Genomic DNA, 26,031 nt, shown 5'->3' with positions numbered 1-26,031 from the left:
GTACATGCCCTCCACACTGTCCTCTATTTTCTATACTGGGTCTCCTCTTCTGACTGTCCTCTCACACGGTGTCCATCCTATACTGCCCAGTCTCTCTATACTGAGCCCCGTCATCCCACTACTTCTCTTTAGCACACTGTGCCCTCAAACTTCCTCCCATACTGCCATATCTCTATACCTCCCCCCACACTACCTAGTCTCTGTTCTTTGTCCCCTCACATCATTTTCCTCAATAGTCTCATCACACATCCCATCCACTCTCCATACTGTCTCCTCATACATCCCTTTTCCCCATTCTGTTCCCGCACCCATTCACTAAACTGTTTCTTCACACCGTATCCCCATACTGTCTTCTAAAATTTCTCCCGCATCTCTCCCAAATTATAATAAATCTTCGGAAGAGCACGCAGACATTCACAAAGACACACATGCAGACACACAGACATGATGAAGTGCGCGTAAACGCATGCACTCATACATGTGTGCAGATACGCATGCACTCATACATGTGTGCAGATACGCACATGTACACATGCAGACACGCATGCAAACACAGACATGCCGACATGCACACATACACATGCAGCGCAGTCAAAAACACATGTGCAGACATGCGCACACACACACAAAAATGCAAATGCAGTCATGCACACAAACTCAGATATTCCCACAGAAATGCACACTCAGATACACATACAGAAATGCACATACATGCACTGAAATGCACACATAAACACATGCAAACATGCACACACACAGACACTTGTGCACACACATGCAGATATGCACACTCAGACAAGCACAAGCATGCAGACAAGCGCAGACATGCACACACATAGGCGCATGCACGCAGGCGTGCACAAACAGAAATCCACACGCACACCTAGGCAGACACGTACATGTACCCATGCAGATGCAGACACACAAAGTCAAACGTACGCATGCACACAATGAAATGCATGTATAAAATGCACGCGCACTACACACACACAGAAATGCACATGCAAACATGTAGATGTAGGCATGCACACTCAGGCAGATGGGCACGTGTACACACAGACATCCACAGACAAACATACACACAAACACATACAGATTCATATAAACATACAAATATTAGGGGTGTTAATATTATTACACTACCTTAGCTTGTGTCTTCACGGCGTGACATCACTTTTAGCAGGCGTGTCTGCTAACTGACGTGGCCATGTGCGCGACCCCGGCCCTCTCTGGCTGTTGAGGCCTCTGCATGCTACCCCACCCCTCTCAGCTGTTGAGCACTGCGCATGTGCACAGGCACTTCACAGGTACCCACGGCCGTGCACACTCCCGTGGCTCCCCCAAGCTGTTGAGCACTGTGTGTGCTCCCAGGCAAAAGGGCCTGTAGGCATGTGCGCTACCCCAGCCCCTGAGCACTATGCATGCATGTGCCCTTACTCCCCGGCTTCCCTGTGTGTGCTACTGTCTTGAGCGTCGAGCTCGCCCCTGCACTTTTAAAGGGTCCGTGGCCTTATAGATCTGTATATATTATTTTCCCCTCTCATTTTTTTTAACCTACGTATGTAATTAACATTTTGTTTTTAGTTATCTATTCATATATCCATGTACAATAAAAAGACAAAAAAAATCTCTTCTGTGTTTCTTCATAAATTCCAAAATAAAATTGGCAGCAAATGTTAATTACTGAGCCATTACAAAGGTCTCTTTGAGCTCGGCTGAAACATTGCACTTATACGTGAATAAATGTATGTGTATCCTTATCTTTTCACCTTTTACTGTGAAGTCCTGTCTCAGACTTCATTTTGTAAGTATCTTTCTATGAATCGTTCTATTGTAAATTATTTCTTTCTGCAAGATTTAATCATTTGACTCAACAATTTACTTAATAAATTATGGTTAAATTAATTTAACTGTTTGACCTCTCCTTATAGCATAAATGTAAAAATATATTTACAGTAATGTATACTATTGATTAACTAATTGAAGACCTTTATTGTCCATTTTGTTCTGTACTGTGAAAAAGTGTCACAAATGATCTAGAACACATGAGGGTCATCAGTCATGGGATATGATCTGTACAGACGGAAAGCATGCACATGAGTCAATTTACATGAAATAACTTATTGGAAAGCCATTACATGAATAATTGACGATATTCTCTGTTTAGGCAGATAATTGTTAGCCAATTCAGTGGTGTTATAATCAAGCATGAAAATAGTAAAATAGCATTCATGTGATTTCTGAAATTATAGAAAAAAATAAATTACAGATTTGGTCAATGTTTACGGTGGGTAAACTTCAATGCTTCATGCATCATTTTGTTTAGCTTAATGCATCTGTGAATCAACATTTGTAGATAGTTTCCCATTAATGTAAACTTTAATTTCACTGAAAATTCATTAAAATGTAAGAGGAAAGAGAATTTATGGAATTTGAATCGCATGTAAGTTTATATATAGAGGAGAATTTATATATTTATATTTCTCGACATTGAAATTCTAACACCAAGAAGGACAAGTCGTAAGAATTGAGGAACGATCAGGAGTCGCTAAGATGTGCAAATCATACAATTTGTAAGCACCTTGCTCCAATCTGTTGTCTGAGGCATGTGGAAGGGGCATAGACACCAGATTTAAATTTATTTTTTTAGCCATATAAAACTTTAAAAATAGGATCAAGTCTGGTGGGATGCTTGTGCAATGCCTCCTGTTCTTTGATGTACCAGTTATTGCTACTTGTCACACACTGAAAGGGACCGGATGCTTAAACTTAGAGACCTTGGAATATCAACTTGGAAGAAAGCAAGGTCATAGACCAAGTTGTAAGCATTATTCAATGTTTTGTGTTCCCCGAGAACAATAGAGAAATGGAATGAGGTGGACAGATGTAAATCAATAGATTATAAGAATGGCTCTCGGTGATCTATTCTATAGAGCAAGTGAAATTTGACGTTACATCCCAAGCCAAGGGGCCAAACAGTAACTACACAACCAAATAGAAAGCGATTACAGAATATAGGGCTATAAGCCAGATATCCAGCTACAGATGTTCTATTTACCTCACAACACCTCTCCCAAAGTCTATCATAGTGTAGAGCAGGTCAGCAATGAAGGCTCAATTGGAGTTCTGTCCTCATCAACAATTAGTCCCATTTTTGTCTTGGGTGCAATGATAGCTGAAAATTGGTCTGAAGTTCCACATGGGCAATTTAATGAAGAGGCCTTCACAAGGGAATTCTTTGCTCCCAGGATTATTGTATAGAGAGGCATAATGTACAATGTGTGGAACCTTCTATTATTCATTCCAGGTACACTAATACATATATTACATCATTTGATCATGGCCATTTCTCCAAAGACTTCCACTTTTCAATATGACAATACCAGGACTCATGTTGCTCATGTTGCTCATGTTACTATGTTACTATGAGCAGTCTGTGTCGCCTAAATGTGCTAACATGGCTTCAGATTCCTTTGACTTTTCTCTCATCGGGTACATCTTGAGCGTCATTGGTTGGCAATTGCAAAGAAACATACCAGCAATGGATATTGATAATTTGCCAACCAAAGTGCATTAAGTGTTGCAGAACACTTATCAGACTATGATTAAAAACCCCTCATACTCAATCCTGAATAAATCAATATGTTAATATTTTGTTTTTGTTTTTCATAATTTGCATACCATTAACATGTCTATTGATCATGTGATTTTCATTATTCCATCACTTTTCCTTCTTGGTTTTGCAGGTGGTATTTTTTTTCTTTTAGATTATCTTTCTCACTTTTTTTGTCCCTGTGATTTGGCTCCATATGAGCCAAATTTCACATGGCTCTGGTTATTTTTAGATTGTATTTTTCATGAATACAATTTTATTCTATCATGTGGTGGTTGTGTTCAGGCAGAATAAAGATGAATGTCATTTAATGATTATTTTTATATGTATTTATGTATGTGTTTGGAGTAGACTTAGATGATTATTAGAAATATGAGCAGGAGTTCAAAGCTAGTCAGAATTTGAAAAAAGCCACATTGATCAAATTCTAGTCAAGCTTTATTGATGTTTTATATGCTGATCTTTTATACATATTTTGTAATTACAATAAAATATCTTGCAGAAGGAAACTATGCATTTCCCTACTTCATTATGGTTGGGATTTTTGGCCTTTGTAATTCATTTTAGGACAATAAGAAGGCAAAGCTAAATACTTTTATAGACAAGAGAAGCAGAAGGCCATGTGCCCATGTAGCGTTTTTGTAGCATTTTTAGGCCGCAAAAACGCTTGTAAAACCGTCTTCCGTGCAAAGCAATGTGAATTCGGATGTGCTGTGCACATGATGCGCTAATTAGCGCGCTGAATTCGCATTGCATTGCAAAATGCAGCATGACCATTTCTACCGCGATGATGCTGCAAATTTGAGGCCGTTGAGGAACATTGAAACGCAGCAAACCCGCAGGTATTTGTGGATTTGCTACATTTCGATTAAATTCAATGGCCGAATTTGCAGCGTAATCGCGGTGCGTGTGGTACCCAGGATGAAGAGGAGACTACAACTCCTCTTCATCCCACCTACCACGCGGTGAAAAAATGAAATAAAAAAGTTAAAAATAAAAAAAAAACTGTATACTCACCTCTCTGTTCTGCTCCCGGGGGCGTCCTCTCTCCTTGACGTCCCGCGGTGTACTTGCAGGACCTACGGTGAAGTCATTTAGTCAGCTGATGGTCACGCGACCGCTGGCCTTTGAGTTTGGGTATCATTATGCTACCGTAACCAAACTTGTTTTAGATGTTCAGCTGAACCCGCCGGACCCTAACATCCATAGGTTCACCTATCTCTAACTGTAGAAGGTGGGATATTCAAAGTATTTGCAATTTCACATTTAGGAGCATTTTTTCTGAACTTGTTTCATCGTTTTTAGAGCCAGTTGTTCACAGAATAATGTACTTTTGACCATAATTGTCTCTAAGAGATTCTGCTTCTCTAACAAGCTCTTTCTATGCAGAGTCATGTTCCACAGTTAAACATTGACCGTCTGGCTGTTTTTCATTAGATTCTAAGTACCATTTACTTTTTCAGCTTTCTGCTAACCCTGTCCCAACTTTTTTGTAATCCAAGATACACATGATGATTTTAAGGTTGGGTCTCTAGGGTACCCATATTATCACTACCAAGACTCTTTGCACTCAGGTTAGTTCTTAATAATATTGGCAGTATGTTTAGGGTCGGTGTCCTGCTGGAGAATATATTTGGAGCCAATCAGACATCTTTCTGATGGTATTGCATGATGAATAAGTATATGCTAGTATTTCTCAGCATTGAATAAACTGCTATCCCCGACCAAATGTCCAACTCCACTTGAAGTGGCACATTTTTAAGGAACCTTCATGTGACACTATTTATTATACTGCTTTCTAGCCTTTAGGTGAACAAACAGCTTATATTCAAATATTTCAAATCAGTCCAGAGTACTTCCTGTCTGTTTTTTGCACCCCACTTATCATCTTTATAAAAATAACTGAGTCAGTTGGCCTTGTTTTCATGTCAAAAACATGTTTTTTTCCCATGAAAATTACTGAGAGGATCTGGCCTTGTTCTAATAGACTATCAGACTTTTTAAAGCACGGAGAACCGGTGCCATTAATCTTATTTTTGTGTTTTATTAGAGATTTGCTTGCTGTGTTTTATTAATGTTCTGCTTGCGTATCAGTTTATGTGCACTAATTTCACTTGTAAAGTGTCCAGCATTCCAGTAATCTCATTAGTATCTCATGAGCATCTAACCATTGTTCAAACAGGGACTATACCCATTGTGTGAGTCTTGAAAGTAGATCTGGTGGAGCCGTCACCGCAAGGAACACAGGGAGTCTCACATGCAGACCCAGGTGATAGGTTTGACCTTAGAAAAATAGCTTCGCTAATGCACACTTAGCTTTGAGGGGAGGGTGAAAGCAGTTCTGCCCATTCAGGGGGCTGATCCCAGTGAAGAAGAAAAGAAGCCACATGTTTAATGAGTAGTTGGTGAAATTATGTCAAAGGGGTAGGATCTAATGTGAGGACCTGAACCATGGATGGATCAATGGTATATGGAGTCTTGGAGATTAGTACCAACTGGGCTGGATGAACGTGCTACAGTTGTGGGATATGTCATTGGGATTTAAACTTTCTTAAAGGACTGTTACTACTGGATACTTGTGCTTCCATCATTTTATCTCTTGCCTGGAGGATCGGTGACTGTGACTACAGACTTTACTGGCTGGAGATAAGAAATCTGTGGGCCAACCTAAAGTTGGGAGACAGTGAGTATGGCCTGACACAAAGTCAGTGGAATTACTGATCCCATATTGGAAACTTGAGGACTGAGCGAACTGTATTTTGGCCATTTGCCTGGAGTTGTTGTATTTCCATGGATGTGAGGAATAAAATTTTGTTGCATCGTTAACCAAACTAGGTGATTATTTACAACCCACATCCTCAGATCTACACTATTGCTTCTGGTCAGACTTAACTGAACAGCAGAAGAGTATAGCTGGGTCGCGCTGGTTCCTGTCATTTCAAGGCCGATGGCACTTCTGGACTTCTTTCAGTTTCAAAAGGAAGTTAGCATGAAGTGTCTTTTATCTGCTGCACTAAGCTTTCTTGAATGACCACTGCACTAACAGTCTTCAGCATCTCCATTTATTGGTATCCTCAATGCAAAGAAAATACTGGTAGATACTGATCCGTCGTGTGGTACCATTAGAGAGGCTTCAGATTGATTTCCAATTCTGCAACCGAAAAAGTAAATTAAACATACAGCCTTTTTCTTTAAAGGTGTTTTCACTGTGTGTGTAGCTGAAGCACAATTTACTTTCACTTTGCAAGCTGACAGACAAGATGCTAAGATCCTTCCTAAGCTATAAGAAATACCAGTTGTAAGCTCTTATCTATATTTCAAAATAAATATATATTCACCGTTGAATGGCTGGACAGTACAGAGATTAATCCGCTGCCAATAAGTGTTTTAAGTTATTAATATGGGCATACAGGTTGTAGACAGCTGAAATGAATCATACCTGTAAGATTCCTAGATGGTGCTTTGTTCAGTAAAAATCATTTATTGTTTTCTGTTAATTAGATCTTCCAGGCTACAGGGCATACATTGCCTGGAAGAGAAGACTGCTTCCTCTCTTTATTATTATTATTTAATTTGAGAGCGCCATTTATTCCATGGTGCTGTACATGAGGGGGGATTACATACAAGATACAAATAGAAATTACAGTGAACAAACTAACAATGACATACTGGTACAGAGGGAAAAAGGTCCTGCCCTTGAGGGCTTACATTATTCAAGATAATGGGTAAGGATGGGGGGTTGTGGTAGCTTCAGTGGTGGTGAGGATGCACTAGGGTTATTGCAGGCTTTAAGATTTCTCCTCCCTTCTTTTCACAATGTGCCTTTGACATCAGATGTCTGGCCGAAAATCCCCCGTCTATGCATTCTGCCTGCCGTTGCTCCTTTGCATTGTTCCGCCTTTCTCTGGCCTTTGATTTTTGGCCGCACACCTGACGTTAAAGGCACACTGTGAAGAGAGGGGAGAAGAAATCTGGTATATTAAAGAGAGGAGGCAGTCTGTTCTTCCGGGCAGCGTACACTCAATAGCCTGGAAGATTTAATTATAGAAATAATAATAATAAAAAAAAAAAAAAAAGAGTCCTGGCAGTGATGATTTGTCTTCCTCTGAGCCCTGATCTGAACATTATTGACTCCGTCTAGGATTACTTTTCAAAGGCAGAAGGATTTACGCAAGCCTTCACCTGTGATTACTCTTCCAAGATATTTGATATTTGATACATGCTCAATGCCGAGTTCCTTCAAAAACAGTATGTAAGTGTATCTACTCAAATTATGTTATATTGAAGGCAATTGGTGGTCACTAGACATGGAAGAATAGATTTGCAGGATTCTGTGCCATCAGACAGACAAGTAATCTGAAAAGTACCTCTGAAAATTTTCCCTTATTTTCCGACATTGCTGTCTCTTCTTTTGACTATCCAGGCTGGGGTGACACTATCATTGTGGTGTGAACAAACACAATATTGAGCCAAGATCAAAGGAAGAAGAGCTGTGAATTTTGACAGGTAGTAGAAGATTTGTAGGTCTCCTGTACGGTGGTTACATATTACTTACTTGGCCGATTGGCAAAATAAGAGATGAGATGATCACTTGAAATTTGAATTTGCCAGCTTTGCTGAATTTTCCTGGAAAATTTGATTTATGTTCAATAAATTTGCACAAAATCTCAATACTAAATCATCAAATTAACCTGAAAATATATGTACAACTCAAAGATGTCACCCAGGAGTGCACTGAACTATTTTGAACTCTGCAATTCTAACACAGCCCTATGTTGCCAAAATGACTTTAACCTATTTGAATCGGTATAAATGGTTGGTAAGCAGTGATACCCAGCAGCCTATTTAACCACACTGCAGTTTAAGTTTTTTTAGGTTACTTAAATTGTATAATAAGTGCAAAAAGTATTCCTTTTTGGGGGCAGATGTTTATCACGCTGATGTTTATACACAAACAGTGCAAATAGAAGAAGCCATGCCTTTTTTCAGAAGGAGTGCAAAAGTTAGCCACGGTTTAGGAAGACTCAAGAGCTTTGTTCTTTGCTAAGTGAAGAAGTTATCCTAAATGTATCCTTTTATTTAGCAATACAAAACAGATGTAGTCCTTTGAACATGAAGGTAATGACTTCTCAACTAGGAGTTAAAATATTATCCTTTGTTTAAGATCCGCTACTAATTTGCTATTTTCAAAATTCTTTGGAAACTACAAAGACTTTTTATTAAGATATTCAAAAAGTATGCTTTTTTTTAGAAAACAGGAGCAAGCTATCTGTTTTTAATGTGAAGAATAAATGGCTAGTCAATAAGCCTTTCACGCAATTTTCCCTATTTGGGTGTTGTTTTGTTTTTGTACACTCAAGACAATATGCTAAACATTCACAGTACATTATTGCTATAAAGCACTGTGGGGGGCCAGGAGATACTGTACATGGCTTGCATGACTGTGCAGTGGCAGCAGTCAAAGCTGCACGATAGATAATTATGATGGTGCAGGTAGGGATATGTATGGCAGTCGAGAGTCAGTAATTACAGCCACCGCAGCAGCAGAAACACAATATAAATCACATACTGGACAGGTAATAGATGCCAGGCTGAGCGTGGGCCATTGGCACTGGAGGCAGCAGAACAGTGTGGAAAATGAACAACCAACAGTCATGCAGGCAGGCAGGCTGATGGCATGGCTGATTTAATCATTGGCGTTAGAGATAGTTGCATAATAGTCGGCAATAATCCATGCCTGATTAATTTTGAAAAATGTTAAATTTTCCACTCTGGCAGAAGATAACTTGGTCTGCTTGGGTATGACAAAGTCATCAGCCATGCTAAATCCCTTCTCTGACAGTACACTGGAGGCTGGACATGACAGTACTCCCTTAGCAAACTGTGTCTCTTCTTTCCAAAGGTCCAATCTGCTGAGCCAGAAGTCCATGGGATTGGAGTTCACGGAATCTGTTGGTGAAAGGAAACGATGCAGATACAACTGAACCAGACTGTACAGACAGTGTGACTCTGCTGATGAGCATCAGGTTGTTGCACTGGCAAATTAAACTTATTGTCCATCATGTCATATATACAGTCCTGCTCATCATTATTGACAACCATGAAGTTTAAGCACATAATGTGGAATATCTCCTGAAAAAAACTAAATCAAGTGAAACAGTTTTTTTGTATAGAGCACTCGTGTTAAATACAAAAGAACAAATGATAAACAATAATTTAAAACTAAAAACAATGGGAAGGCAAAATAGAAAAACCTAAAGCTTGCTATGACACTGGTATTGGCACCCTTTGCATTAATTTAGTATGAGAACACATTTTGACTCACTTGTGGCAAATCACAGAAGAGATTCACCTGTGATTATTTGTCGGTGCCCATGTGACATGAATTAACAAATGAATGATGATTTCAGTTGGAACCGTCAAGAACCTCCCTAGACGTGGAGGAATAAGGGGAAAATTTACAAGAGATGTCTTCAAAGGTTGATATGAATGATGGAAAAAAACATCATGTCAAACATCCAAAGACTTGAAGGCTAACCTAGAACAGTCTGGGGTCATGGTTTGAACAAGTACCATATGCCGTACACTAAACCAAGCAGAGCTTTATGGACGAAGGCCGAGGAAGAAACCATTTCTGAAGAAAAGACATAAAAAGGAATGATTGAGCTTTGCCAAGGGTACCTTGACAAACCATAATCCTTCTGGGAAAATGTTCTGTGAATTTGAGCATGACATTTTATAAAGTAGGATGCCATCTCTGTAATGCATTCATTTGTGTGATTTCTTCTCTCCTAAATATTCACCAATTAATCACGAGGGATACTATGTAAAGATGGAACTTTTAGGAACCACAGCAACTCAGCCATTAAGTAGCACATCATGTAAAGTAACAGAGCAGTGTCGCTGAGTCTTGAAATACATAACATTGTAAAAGTCACCTCTGCTTACTCAATAACTGCAGAGGAACAAACCTTCTCTCTTATTAATATGAGCACAGAAACTTTGGCCAAGTAGCTTCATGCAACATCATCAAGCATTATGTGAAGCATCAGACGGAGTGTTGAAAAACACAGCGCCAGCTCCTTGAACGTTGCTGGTTGCCAGTTGCATGCAAACCTAACATCGCCAAACATAATGCCAAGCATCAAATGGAGTGTTGTAAAGCACTTTGCCATTGTATTCATTAACCGTAAAACTATTAGCAGTATTTTCTCGGGAGGAACAAATCATGCTTCTCTATCAGGCAGTCTGATAAATGGGTCTCAAGAATGCCAGATGAATGTTACCTGCCTGACTGAGTTGTGCTAACTGTAAAGTTTGGTAGCAAAGGTATAATACTATGAGAATGTTTTTCAAGGGTTGGCTTAGATTCCTTTGTACTGGTGAAGGGAAATATTAATGTTTCAGTATACCAAAACACTTTGGAGAATTGCAATTCCAACTTTGTGCTACAATTTGGTGAGGGGCCCTTTCTGTTCTGGTATTATATACCCCAGGGCACAAAACAAGGCATGGTTAGGTGAGTTTGGTGTGGGAGAACATAACTTTCCTGCACAGAGCCATGTCCTTAACCCAATCATCCACTCAACACCTTTAGGATGAAATGAAAAAAAGATTGCATGCCAGGTCTTCTTGTCCGAAATCAGTGTCTTCCCTAAGAAAAGCTCACAGTCTTCACTGAAGAGTAGAAACTATTTTAACTACAAAGATGGGACCAATTTCATATATGTGGATTTCGAATGAGATGTCTGGGATAGAAGCTCCTGTAGGTGCAGTGTAAGAGTGTCCGAATACTTTTGTCTAAAAATTCTAGATATATATAGGAGTTCTTTCTCTACATAGTCTATAGATTTTTTTATTTTTTTCGTTAATGTTGCTTTAGTTTCTCACTTTGCTTCCAGGTATACTTGTATTGGTGCTTTTGATCTCACAAAAATGGTAATTTACTCAGTTTAAATATCACATTGCTTTATATAAGCATGTGTGACCTTAGGAGCCAATTGAACTATACACATATTACCATTCTATTCATCTCCTTAATTTATACATGTTCAGGGACTTTAGATCATTTTAATTCACCGCTTCACAGTCCACTGAAGTGGTCTTCAGAGCAGCTGCTAATGATTTCAGGCTCACCATACTTATATGTCTCTGTTCATTTTCTTTCACCTCGGATGTTTTTTCTTTCTCTGCAGTTGGCTACACATATTGCACATATCTTATAGTCTTCTATAATTATTTTTCATTAAAGTGAAAAGCGCAATTATTCTGCATGTGTTTAGATATATTTATAAGTCAAAAGGTAAATGTATCACATATTTATTACTTTACTATAAATAAAAATCATAATTGGCACATTTTTTGCAATACACATGGGTACAATTGATTTAATACTTTATATACAGTATATAAAACATTTACTAATGAACAGAAAACTTACAAAACTTCTAAGCTGCCAAATGCAGGATTGACGTTAGTTCAAACAATAAATTATCATATAAGGTACAAACTGACACAATTAGATTACCTAGAATTTGATCCAAACTGTTTTTACTGCCTGCAATAAAAATATGATAAAATTAAGTTTAATAGGTCAAGTGGATGTAAATGGAAGAATTCACTTTTTAAAATAGCAAAAATGAAAAAATTAAGAATTATATTGCCTTTACACACAGTGTTAACGGGCAATTTGAACCACCCATCAAAAGAATCATCTGGATAGGTTGTATATGGTAGATAAGTTGGGCTCACCCTGATGAGACCCCAACCAATTTCTGGTAATGAAGCTGGACCGACACCATAATGGGCTGTTATAAAAGGAGAAGACATCTCATCATTTCATGCAACAAGTACAGATTTTTGCTTGTAGTGAAGCATTCAGTCAAATTGACCTAGCATTTATCAACAATGTATATGTGATAAACATTTTAAATTAGAATACTCCTTTAAAAGTTTTTTTGTAAACAGTTCTATACACCTAAAATGCCTTGTAAAATCTATGCATGAGTGAACATTTCAATGTACGGTTCGGAAAAGTTCGCCGAACAAACTGATATTCGCCGAATTTATTTGCCGAACATTTACGAATTCCATAGGAGTCAATAGAATGACCCAAAAAATGCATAGACAACACCTAGAAATGGGACGAAAAGCTGGCAAAACACCTCAAATTAGGTGTAGACACCAGGGAATTGCCATAAATTGACCCAGAGTATAAGTACTTTAATTATTATTACTGTGACAGCAACATTTATTCAGTTGCGCTTTACATGTCAAAAGGGGTCACCAACTGGTACAAAAGGAGAGAAGAATCTGCCTGCGAGGGCGCACTGTCACGGACATGGTTTGTGGAACCACTGTGCCTCGGACCACGGAGATCCTGGAGGTGCGTGACTAAGCGAGCACCGGACTGTTCACTAGAGCCTCTGATGGTGAGGTTAGACTTGTTTCCTAATGAACACCTAGTGCTACTCCACGACAGACCAACGGATGCGCAGCAGCTGGACCCAGTAGGACAGACTAGATGGTGCAGCAGGCAGAGTCTGTATCAGGAATGCAATAGGCAGAGTCTGTATCAGAGTGTAGCAGGCAGAGTATGTATCAAGAGTGCAGCAGGCAGATTCTGTATCAGGAGTGCAGCATGGACTGGTACGCAACCTTACACAACTTAAACTGCAGAACAGGAAGGTTCCACTACAGCCAACCCAATAGATGGAGACCCAATCAGGATTCCCCACATTTAAAAAAAAAATAGTGGCAGACACTAGAAATGTCTAATTAATTTCACTACAGTAGAAATAGTGTAAATAAGACCCACACCTCTGCCAGTATAGCCAACCCAGGAGATGGAGACCTAACCAGGAGTGTTCACATTGCCCTAAATGAGGGCCTAACACCACCGAAGTGGCATCAATGTCATCAGACTACAAGTAATGTAACGCAGACCCAAACCTGTCCCACTACAGTCAACCCAATAGATGGAGACACAATCAGAATTCCCCACATCTCCCAAAATAAGGGCCTAAAACCTGTAGCAGCAGCAGCAAGAGCAGGCACAGAAGCCATATCACAGACTGCAATTTCAAGAGATCAATGCAGCACACTCAAAATGACAACATCGCCTACTCTGTATAGTCCGCAATTGTGGTGAAAAAGTCCTTGGAGATCCGTGACTTGTTCATCTTGATGAAAGTTATGCGGTCTACACTTTAAGGGGACAGCCAGGTGCGCTTATCCATCAAGACACTACCAGAAGTGCTGAAGACACGTTCAGAGAGAACGCTGGCTGCTGGGCATGATAAAACCTCCAAGGCGTGAGAGTCGAGCTCAGGCCATTCATCCATTTTTGAAGACCAAATTATATAAGGGTCAAAATCCTCCCTGATGGTATTCATGTTAAGCTCTAGATACTCCTCCACCATCCTCTCCAGGCGGTCTTCACGTGTCAGACTTGTACTCTGTTGTGCTGGTGCAAGAGCTGGTGCAAAAAATGTCTGAAAGGACTCCCAGAAATTGCTTCTGCCACTTACTCTGCTGCTGCTAATGTTTTGGCATTGACGAACTGACGTGCTGGAGGTTGAAAGACTACAGCTGCGATGCACACTGTGTGCCTCACTATTATCTTGGGGAAAACCTCTATTAAAGTTGCTTAAAAGCTTGTTTCGATACTCCAACATAAGCGGGTCCCTTTCCAGGGCGGGAAGCATGTGGCAAAATTGACTCCTATAGCGTGGAGTGCAAACCCAGTTGTCAGCATTATTTTGAATCCTAACTATAAGGGGATCATGTTGCAGATAGTGCATCAAGAAAGCACTCATATATCGGGCTCTTCCAGGAGGTCCAAAGCCAAGCTGTATTGTGGGCTGCGTAACACTGATGCTTGTTTCCTCCGTACCCTCCTGCCAACCACATTCAAACGAGAGGGGATGATTATCCTCTTCCTCCTCTGACAGCTGCTCACCCATCACCTCTTCCTCCTCCATTAGTTCTTCAGCTCTTGCACCTTCACTAACAGTTTGCCTGGTATCACCAAACCCCTTGATCGTTGCAATCCACCATCTCTTGGCATCCGCCTGTATGACGACAGTCTGGAAATTTGAGACATTGGTATCCCTTCTTCATCCTCCTCTTCTTCTGGGGCCACCACTTCCTGCCGCAGGTTATTTAAAGTTTGCTCTAGCATGTATATGACCGGAATAGTAGTGATGCTAATGACTACATCGTCAGCGCTAACAAGTTTAGTAGCCATTCCAAAACCATGCAGAAGGGTGCAGAGGTCCTTAATCTGTTCCCCCTCCGCAAACGTGATATGCCCCAAGTCCGTACTTCGTTTCCCCAAGCTATTCGTCATGACATACTGCGTCAGAGCTCGTTGCTGCTGGCACAGTCGCTGCAACATGTGCAGAGTGGAATTCCAACGCGTGAGCACATCGCAGATCAACCTGTTAACTGGCATGGACAAAGACCTCTGCATAGATGCAAGTCGATGACATGAGGGGTGCAAACGGCGGAAGTGAGCACACAGCTTCCGTACTTTGCGAAGCAGCTCATCCAGGCCAGGATAGTGGCGGAGAAATCGCTATACCACCAGGTTGAGGACGTGAGCCATGCAAGACACGTGTGCGAGCTTGCCTCGGCCTAGGGCCGCTAACAAGTTCGCACTGTTATCGCACACGGCCTTCCCTGGCTCTGAGTTCAGCGGAGACAGCCATTTCTCAAACTGAGCCTGGAGAGCTGCCCACAACTCTTCACCTGTATGACTGCGATCTCCAAGGCATATTAATTTGAAGACTGCCTGATTACAGTGAGCCCTGACTGCGCAGTACGGAGGTGATGTACATTCGCTCCGCACCCTTGGAACGCGTGTCTCATTAAGGCAGAGGTTGAGTGCGCAGGTGAAGGCCCTAGAGGAGGTGGAGGATGCAGAAGCAGCAGAGGAAGTGGGAAATATAGAGCTTTCTTCTGCAAGTCTTGGGGTTACCAAGATTTGCAGAGCAGCCCCTTCCCCGCCTGCCCCCACAGCCACCAGAGTCACCCAGTGCCCAGACAGCGAGATGTAACGCCCTTGGCCATGCTTACTCGTCCTGGTGTCTGTGGTGAAATGTACCCTGGCACACACAGATTTAGACAAGGAACGGGTGATGTTGTCTGTGGCATGCTGGTGTAGCGCAGGCACAGTTTTCTTAGAGAAATAATGGCGACTGGGCAACTGGTACTGGGGGACTGCAAAGGCCATCAGTTTTTGGAAACCATCTGTATCTACCAGGTGGAAAGACAGCATTTCCGTGGCCAACAGATTGGAGATGGTGAAGTTCAACCTCTTAGCTTTGTCATGCGTAGGATGAAACAATCTTTTACGTGACCACAACTCTGGGACCAAGGGCTGGCTAAGGTGCTGAGAGAGGGAAGAGTATGGTGAACTGGAAAAAGTGGTGGAGCGTGAGTAAGGTGCAGATGTTATTGTGGATTGTGAAACATGCGGTGTGCTCGGTGAAACAAAGACAGTAGGCGTGTCCGCTTCCGTTACAGCTGACGGGCTGTCACTCAGTCTGACTGGAGCGGGTAAAGAACCGGAGTTTCTGCGATGGGAGACCTGCGTGACAATACTTTGCACAGTAACAGAGGAGGAGGAAGAAACAGCGGATGCGTTTGATGGGGCAGCTGATGGTTGTTGAGATGCACTGGTCCGCAATTCAGCGCACAAAGATTCCCAGCGTAAAGAATGTTGTTTGAACATGTGAACTTTCATGCATGTAGTAGTCAAATTGTTACAGTTTTTCCCTCCACTGAGTTTTTTATTGCAAAGTTTGCAGATAACGTGAGTTGGCTCATCCTTTGCAGTGACAAAAAATGCCCATGCTAGGCAACTCTTGCTGCCCCTGCGAGCTGTAGACCTATGACCACTGCTGGCCACTGCCACGGTTGTGGCTAAGGATGCAGTGCTCCTCGTGCTTGCATCACTCCGTGTCTGCACCATAGGGCAAAATGTAACCTCCTCGTCTTCCTCCTCCACCTCCTCGGATGAGCTACTCGGCTGCGTGACTCCGGGTTAACACCAATAGGATCTCCCATTCCTCGCCCTCAGAGTGACCCCTCTCCTCTTGTTGCCCTGACAACAGTCCGCATGAGCCTCATGTATCTGAGTCTCATCGGGATCACCTCTCTCCCCTGCGGTTAACGTCTGGTGACAAGGGTCAGGAATCTGGTCGGACACTACTTCGTCCTTCCCCGAATCCAAGCTAAAAAAATTTTGGGCATCGGTGCAGATGACTTTTGACTCTGTGACTGTTTGGAGTACACTTCTGATGCCCATGGTGTAGAATGGGTGAAGAGTTCTACAGACTCGCCCATCTGTGGTTCGCTACAGTCAGCTGGGCAGTTGGCCTGTTGTGACACGGGGGGAAGCATGGGTAATTGGGGTGCTACCTCTGTGGACTGTACTGCTTGTGATGTTGAGGTGGAAGAAGAAGAGGAGAGGCCACTAGAAGCAGAGCTTGCCATCCACTGGAGCACCTGCTCTTTCTGGGCCTCATCAACAAGGCGTATAGCTGTGAGGCTGCCAAAGGAAGGGAGTGCAGTAGGCCATCCACTAACATAAGTTGTCAGTTGTCTTAGCATAGGACCTGTTTGTGTTGGTTCACTAGTGCTTTCACTAACATTACCATGAACCCCACGTACACCTTGAATACCAAGCCTCTTCGCCCTTCCACCACGTCCTCTCTTTTTCCCACTCATGTTGGTCAGATACAGTGGTAGGAGCACGCAATTAACTAAAGAAAAATACGTTTTTTTCCTGTGCAATAGTTCAGCACACACCTGAATTTCAGCGACACTAAATTGCAAGGTAATATATGGCCTGCCGTATAACGTTACTAACAGACAAAAGAAATTTGTTAGTGTGCATGAGGTCGATAAAACCTACGAGATATTCTCCAAACAATTTCAAACTGACATGTCCCCTACTGTATTACTTTAACAGAAGAAATTTTATTTTTTGAATGTAGATAAGGCCAGTATGACATAGAATATATGCTCCAAAATATTTCAAACTCAGATCTAGCCAGCTGTATCACTTTACTCAGAGCAAAAAATATTTTTGGGTTACTCTGCATAAGCTCTGCGTCCAGCTGACTTTTACCACCACTGACATAGTAGCTGGCTTGTAGCACTGTATGACATTTGGCAAAGGAAAAAATATTTTTTTGACTGGGCCTAGTAAGAGAAGTTTTTTTTTTTTATTTTACTGTCAAACCAGGACAAGTACAACGCCACTAAAACAGGATCTGCCTTTTATCAGACTGGATCAACAGTAAAAAAACCTTTGGTGGACTCTGCCTGCCAACAAAAAATATATATCGGTTTGACTATGAGTGCAAGATGAATTTGACCGCCACTGACATAGTAGCTGGCTTATAGCAATGTATAACTTCTGGCACAGGAAAAATATTTTTTGGACTGGGCGTAGCAAGAGAAAAAATGTATTTTTTCACTCTGAAATCACCTGAAGTTCAACTCCACTAAAATAGTATCTGACACAAAAAAAACTTTAGTGCTGACAGCTTTCAATATCACAATAACAGAAAAAAAAACAGATTTTGTGCTCTGCAATAAGAAGCTCTGCAGACTGCAGAGCACAATTTCAACCTCACTAAATGAAAAGGTGCACTGCGCTTGCTTGATCAAATTAGCAAGTGCAAAAAAAGATTCAAGGTATACTGAGACATGGAGCTCTATACCAGTGGTGCACAGCACTATTGCATGGCATGGGCCCTCTGTTTCTGTCAGAATCTCAGTGCTTGCACAAGAACATCAAAAATGTGCTGCACCAGCGGTTACAGAGGTACACAGGCCAGGAGTTATCTACACTATCTGACTACCACACAAGCGCCCATCTATCTAGCTAATGTCTCTCATTACACAGGAGAACACAGAGCTGCGTCTGTCTCCAGTAGTGACATGGATATAATGGCGCTGAGGGAATATGGCCACTTTTATATTGAGAAGACATGGGATTTCTGCAGCCAATTGCAGAAGCCCTTATGTCTGGACAGTGTAGATGCTTCCTGCGCCATGACTGGCTGGCCGCACTTTCCTCAGTTAAAGTTACCGCCCACAGGAAAAAAAAACAGTGCGCCGCTGATCTGACCTGTTATAAGGTCTCCACAGCCCCCACACTCACCAGGCACATGTCACTGCTCATCATACACTTGCACTATACTAACAAAACTGTTCAAAACGCTGTGGTTGCCCTGTATTCGCAGTCCCGCGCAAATTCATCAAACTTTTCCGATTTGCTCGCTTTTGCTCGTCTTTCGATCACAAATCCGAATGTGCCATATTCGTGCCAAATTCTAAACTTTAGATCATTCGCCGAACAAATTTGCTCAACACTAGTAAAATCCACACTTTAGAAATATTTTTTATTCAGATGTAGAGTGTAGAAAAAAATTTCAAATTAAAAAAATGGAGAAATATTAGTTATATTTAGTATTAACATGTAGAAGAATTTTACCTTTTTTTAAATCTAAATATGCATATATTATGCCATGGATAATGATGCTATAAATAATTACTTTAAAAAATCACAATGCACAGGAGGTTAGATCCCCATAAATTAGTACATTGCAGTGGAAGTATCCTAATTTCTTTTAATTGAGTGAAGGTCCTGGTTGAGTATAAGCCTCTGGCATATCTATTAAGCCGGTTTTGCCCATTTTTAAAGAAAGCTGAAAGAAAAAAGCATTTTGATCCTTACATGCAAGCTATTTAGCAAAAAAACACTTCATGCATACTAGTGGCGTCTGGTGTATTTCTGACTATTTAATATTGTAAAACTTTAAGAACAGCCTGGACACAGATTGCCTATTTTTTTTCAATTTTAATTTATTTCTTAATGTAAATTACCATAAATTGTCTAATTCCTCTAAGCACTGATCATAACAGTTAAAAACAGTTATAGTAGAGCACTTTATACACCTGATGAGAAAAGGTTAATAGCAATGAAAATGCCTAACAATCTATTTTCTGTGTGTGTTTTTTTTAGCTGAAGGGTCATGCGGTGGAACTTTAAGAGGAACCAGCGGTATAATTTCAAGCCCTCATTTTCCTTCAGAATATGAAAACAATGCTGATTGCACATGGACTATACTTGCAGAGCCTGGGGATACAATTGCACTGGTCTTTACAGATTTCCAAATGGAAGAAGGATATGACTTCTTAGAAATCAGTGGAACAGAAGCTCCATCAATATGGCAAGTAGCAAAAACAATTCTCTTATCTTAATATGGAAACATTATCATATTATATTAATGTATTGCATCCTGTGAAGTATAGCTAGTGTTATATTAAATGGTCATTAAAAAGCATGGTTGGTCTATATATTTCGATCAAATTGGAAACAATTTTGTTGTATGTGTAACTTTTATGTCCAATACCTATCTTTAGTATAAAAATATTCTGTATTAGATTTGATTTTCTGGGAGAGATGGTCTATGAGTATTAGTTGCAAAGAATGTTTTTAGTAGAGATGAAACCTAAAATATTATTTTATCATATTATATAATTAGAAACTGGATCATTTTATCCTAATCTATTTCACTGATATCTGTACAGATGGTCCTTGCTTTTTTTATTTGCATCTTTATTTACATTGTCAGATTGAACACAGCACCTCAATCTTCATATCAGGATATTATGGTTGCCTACTTTTCTCTGCATTCACAGGTTGTATTAACAGAGAAAAGCTTGAATGGAAAAATAGTGTACACCAAACAAGATTAATAAATAGAAAAAATGGCTTTATTGATTTATGCAAAAACACTTGATCACATTAAACACAGTTAAGACACACAAATGAGAGGCAACAAAAGAGCTAGACAAAAAAGGAAGGGTGACATGATGTAACCACAATCAAGACAAATAATTTCTTAGTAAAATGTATCAAGAATATATATTTTTCTCTTTTTTTGCACCCTTGCAAAATGGGGTTATAAATTTATGGTTATACAAATAAGTACAAAAATCCAATGGAGATCTATGTAGTACAGGAATCAGATAGTTAGATTATAGAAAAACATAATACAGCGTACACAAATATCTCATATAATATATGTATTTTTCAGACCATAAGACGCACTTTTTTTCCCCCAAATTTGGGAGGAAAATGGTGGGTGCTTCTTATGGTCCGAACGCAACTTACCGGTGGTGGTAGAGCGGGATCGCAGGGCGGCGGCTGAAGAAGAGGTGAGGCGGGCCGGTATCTGACTGGGGGCCGGGCCTGGCCGGGTATCGGGTCCGGTGTATTGCTATGAACAGTGTGGCAAAGCAGAGTGAGCGGCTTCCGGTGGCTGCGACCATGTTCCTGAAGCTGTGCTCTAGGTGTAGCATAATGGATACACCTAAATTAAATGGGAATGGTTGGTGATATCAACTTCCTGTTTGTGGCACATTACTATATGGGAGGGGGAAAACTTTTCCAGATGGGTGGTGACCATGGTGGCCATTTTGAAGTCTGCCATTTTGGATCCAACTTTATTTTTTTCAATGGGAAGAGGGTCATGTGACACATCAAACTTATTGAGAATTTCCTAAGAAAAACAATGGTGTGCTTGGTTTTAACGTAACTTTATTTAGTTTATGACCACTTCTAAAATGTGTTCAAAGTGCTGCCCATTGTGTTGGATTGTCAAGGCAACCGTCTTCTCCCACTCTTGACACACTGATAGCAACACCGCAAAAGAAATGCTAGCATAGGCTTCCAGTATCCGTTGTTTCAGATGTTGCACATCTCATATCTTCACAGCATAGACAATTGCCCCCAAAGATAAAAGTCTAAGGGGTCAGATCGGGAGACCTTGATGGCCATTCAATTGGCCCACAATGACCAATCCACTTTCCAGGAAACTGTTCATGTAGGAATGCTCGGCCTTGACACCCATAATGTGGTGGTGCACCATCTTGTTGGAAATACTCAGGGAACGTGCCATCTTCAGTGATTAAAGAGGGCAACACATCATCAATTTCTGATATTCAGTGGCATTGAGGTTTCCACTGATGAAGAATGGCCCCACTATCTTTGTACCCCATATACCACACCATACCATCAAGATACGAGATGTGCAGCACTTTGAACACATTTTATAAGAGATCATAAACTTGTAAAAAAACTCATGAAAGAATAAAGTTATGTTAAAACCAAGCACACCATTGTTTTTCTTATGAAATTCTCAATAAGTTTGATGTGTCACATGACCCTCTTCCCATTGAAAAAAATAAAGTTGGATCCAAAATGGCCGACTTCAAAATAGCCACCATAGTCACCACCCATCTGGAAAAGTTTTCCCCCTCCCATATACTAATGTGCCACAAACAGGAAGTTGATATCACCAACCATTCCCATTTAATTTAGGTGTATCCATATAAATGGCCCACCCTATACATAGATCATCATGGAATTTTTGTACTTATTTGTCCAACCGTATATACCCCATTTTGCAAGGGTTCAAAAAAGAGAAAAATATATATTCTTGGAATATTTTGCTAAGAAAGTATGTCTTGATTGTGGTTATATCATGTCACTCTTCCTTTTTTTTAAACACTTGTTTTTAATGAGCTCAAGTGTTTTTCATAAATCAATAAAGCCATTTTTTCTATTTATTAATCTTGTTTGGGTGTGCACTATTTTTCCATGCTTTTTTTTGTTAATACATATGATCTCTTTTTGCATGGCTATTGTAGCACCCCTCATTATTAATGCTCATCTTTTGTTGTGCCCACTATACCCTTTTGTTTGTGTGATGCATTCACAGGTCCATTCATATACAGTTGATTGATCATGGAAAAATAAAGTAAATTTTGTTGGTAGAACAACTTAATAAAAGTACCAGTAGATCAGTGGTATTATTGAGTTATATGTAGGTGCAGCAGAATAAAAGTCTTACATGAATTTATGGGTCACTCTCTTCATTAGTTTAAGACAATCATAAAAAGTTGGTCTAAACAAGTTCTAATTTTTATGTTTGTTTTTTTTACTTTTTTAGATTTTAAAGATTTGTTTTTACTTTTTAGTTTCTATAGTACTGTAGTATATTTGAGTTATTATTCCAAAATAATATTTGAAGCAAGCTCTTGCTGACTTTATCAGCGGTTGATGGCAGCGTAACACAGCTGTTACCTGTCGTGTGTGAAGCAGGCTCAGTTCCTGTGCACCCACTCCAACTATTACATTCTAAGTCAGGAAGAGGTTAAAAGGCCATGGTACATTTATGGCTAACATTATTTGCACATTTGATTGTTTATTATAAAAAGCTAGTATCTTGAAAGTAGTTTGATATATACCAGATGAGCAGCATGAGAATATTTTAATAAATAAAGTCAACAGTGTAGTTAACTTGTTAATATATATGCAATAATTTTAAAAAATAAGTAAAGAACAAACAAAGTACTTGGCAAAAACAGGAATAAATGCACAGTAATTGGCTGCATAATCTTTGGCACCAATGGCAGCTTCCGAACATTTTTTGTAGCTGTCTGTGAGCTTCTTGCACCTGTCTGATGGTAGTTTATTCCACATGTCTACTGTAATTCTATATAGCTCTTGAATACAGTGATCCTATTTTATTTGCAGATTATATTTAAAATAAATATGTTATTACTTACTATAAAATAATGAAGTACTCTTATTACCTATAAAAATAGTTTAACGTCTAAATTGGAGACGTTTATACCCGAGGGAATGAGCATTGTTATCCTGTTCACAACTGATATATTGATCACATCTCAAAAAGAACACTTTTAAAAACAATTGGGTTCTCAAATGAAAAGCATTACATAAGATGCAACTTTAGTTTATCACTGCAGAAATCAATCATCCCCCATACTCCGGCAGAGTGAGAGATAGTCAATTTCCTTTAAAATGAAAGCGAAGGAATGACATACAAGGATATAGGAACCTTTAATCTTTCAGCTTCCAATGCAATAAAACCAAACAAAACTTGACATTTAGGATTGAAAGATACAATGTGACCACTTTCAGTTCCATACTTTAGAATTAGAGCAGTATATTGAGACATTGTTAAATTATATACTTTTCATACAGCTCTAATATTGCATTCTCTATTTCATGGCAAATACATATAAACAAATAATGGTACAAAGTAAACACGTGAAAAAGTCACTTTTCATTTGAGGCTTTATTATTAGCTCTTTACTTTATTTATTTAAAGAACCCATAGCACTATAGATTTAAATTAGTGTTAATCAGGGCTATTTTTTACATTTATTACAGATTATATATAATCTTTTAACACGCACCCTAGAAAATATTTAATAAATTATGGGTAATATGAAAATATTAGATAGTTTTAAATTACAATATACTATGAAATATTAGAAATTATCTGAATAAAATTGAAACTGACAACTTGTTTAGAACAATAAATTATTTTTTATTTAAGCCATACTACTGTTCATACAACTTCATTGCCAAATAATTGTGATAAGGACACATTTGATGGCATTTTTTGTTGGTCATCTGCTAAATAGGGAATGTCCCACCGCCCCACATTATCTTGGTACATAAAATAAAGAGGTAAAAAGTAACCAAGCTCATATGGTAAAGACTGTCAAACATTAAATGACACCACCAAGTTAAAGGGAATTTGTCACTAAGTTCTTGACAACTGATGTGAGAGCAGCATAATGTACAGATAGAAAATCTTATTCCAGCAATGTGTCACTTACTGGGCTGCTAGCTGTAGTTTTGATAGTTGCTTTATCTGCAGTAGATTATCACTAGAGGACTAGTAAACTTGCTGTCATATAATACACCATGTTTATGAGCTCTGTATAACCTCAACCACACCACCGGTTGGCAGCTTTCTGCCTATGCACAGTGTACACAGAAAGTTGTCAATCAATGTTGTGATCAGTGGTATACAGAGCTCAGAATTTAGAAAACTAGTATATATGCAGCAGATAAAGCACAAATTTTATCGAAACTGCAGCAAGCAGTACGTGATACATTTGTTGGAATAAGGATTTCTCCCCCTAAATCATGGTGATCTCAGATGGGTTAGCAAAAATATTGATATAGATTCTATCTAACTCCCAAGTTCATAATGAGTAGGGAATTAAATTATTAGAATAAAAGTTATGCCAGCTATTTTCCCACAAAATTTGATACTCTATTAATCTGGCAATGTCAGTAGCATGACAGGCGATATGGAAATTGGTATTCTGAGAAAAAATACCCATCTTCACAGGTGATTTGAATAAAAGTAAAATTTATTTAGAATAAAAGTTGCAATTAAAAGAGAGCGATAAATATAAGATATGAAAGGTGTATATGGAATCCTTAAGAATATGAGAGCGGGATCTGCCATGGCTCAAAGGGATGTAGTATTTAAATAAAAATTCTGGCCATTGTTTTTTTATGCCTGCTCAAAGCAAAGACTATTGTATACCAGAAATAATGAAATATTGCAAACAAACAATTATAAGTTTTCAAAGATCATTGTCTCAAAAGACTTTGTATCGCCTGGTTTCTGTGAGAATATCTTATCTATAGAACAAGGTATTGCAAAGCATTCGAACAATATCTGAAGGATTAGCCTTGGTTTCATTTAGCTGAAACAAAACATGATTTTATAAAGATTTGACATAGCTGACAAGTCATGTCCGAAAGTGTTGGCACCCTTGAAATAGTTCCAGAAAATGAAGAATTTCTCCCAAAAAATTATTGCAATCAAACATGTTTTGTTGTACACATGTTTATTTCATTTGTGTGTATTGGATTAACACAAAAAAAGAGGAAAACAAAGGCAAATCGGACAAAATTTCACGCAAAACCCCCAAAATGGGCCGGACAAAATTGTTGGCACCGATCCAAAAATGTGGGTAAACAACTTTGCCTCAAGCATGTGATGCCGGTTCAAACTCACCTATTGCAAGTAACAGGAGTGGGCAATATGAAAATCACACCTGAAACCAGATAAAAAAGGGAAGAAGTGGATTCAATCTTTCCATCGTGTGTCTGTGTGTGCCACACTAAGCATGGAGAAAAAAGAGAAGAGAACTGTCTGAGAACTTGAGAACCAAAATTGTTGAAAAATATCAACAATCTTAAGGTTACAAGTCCATCTTCAGAGATCTTGATGTTAATTTGTCCATGGTGTGCAACATAATCAAACAGTTTACAACCCATGGCACTGTAGCTAATCTCACTGGATGTGGATAGCAAAGAAAATTTGATGAATGTTGCAATGCAGGATAGTCCGGATGGTGGATAAACTGCCCCAATCATGTTCCAAATAAATTCAAACTGTCCTGTAGGCTCAAGGTGCATTAGTGTCAGCACAAACTATCTGTCGACATTTGAATGAAATGAAACGCTATGACAGGAGACCAAGGTGGACCCCATT

At 39.5% G+C, this 26,031-nt stretch overlaps 1 protein-coding gene across 2 annotated transcripts in view; it reads left to right on the top strand.

Moving 5' to 3' along the window:
• CSMD1 (CUB and Sushi multiple domains 1) overlaps positions 1 to 26,031 on the top strand; it is a 2,980,041-nt gene that overhangs the window by 1,306,733 nt on the left and 1,647,277 nt on the right. For both annotated transcript variants that reach the window (XM_073675393.1, XM_073675394.1), the window contains exon 5: positions 19,656 to 19,863. In XM_073675393.1, coding sequence (XP_073531494.1) covers positions 19,656 to 19,863 — 208 coding nt within the window. The remainder of the gene's footprint in view (positions 1 to 19,655; positions 19,864 to 26,031) is intronic.

The sequence above is a fragment of the Phyllobates terribilis genome, unplaced genomic scaffold (genome assembly GCF_046119375.1).
Source record: "Phyllobates terribilis strain yellow unplaced genomic scaffold, ASM4611937v1 Scaffold_3__8_contigs__length_932513732, whole genome shotgun sequence".
NCBI classification, from domain to species: Eukaryota; Metazoa; Chordata; class Amphibia; order Anura; family Dendrobatidae; genus Phyllobates; species Phyllobates terribilis.
This window is presented reverse-complemented; position numbering and strand designations above follow the sequence as displayed.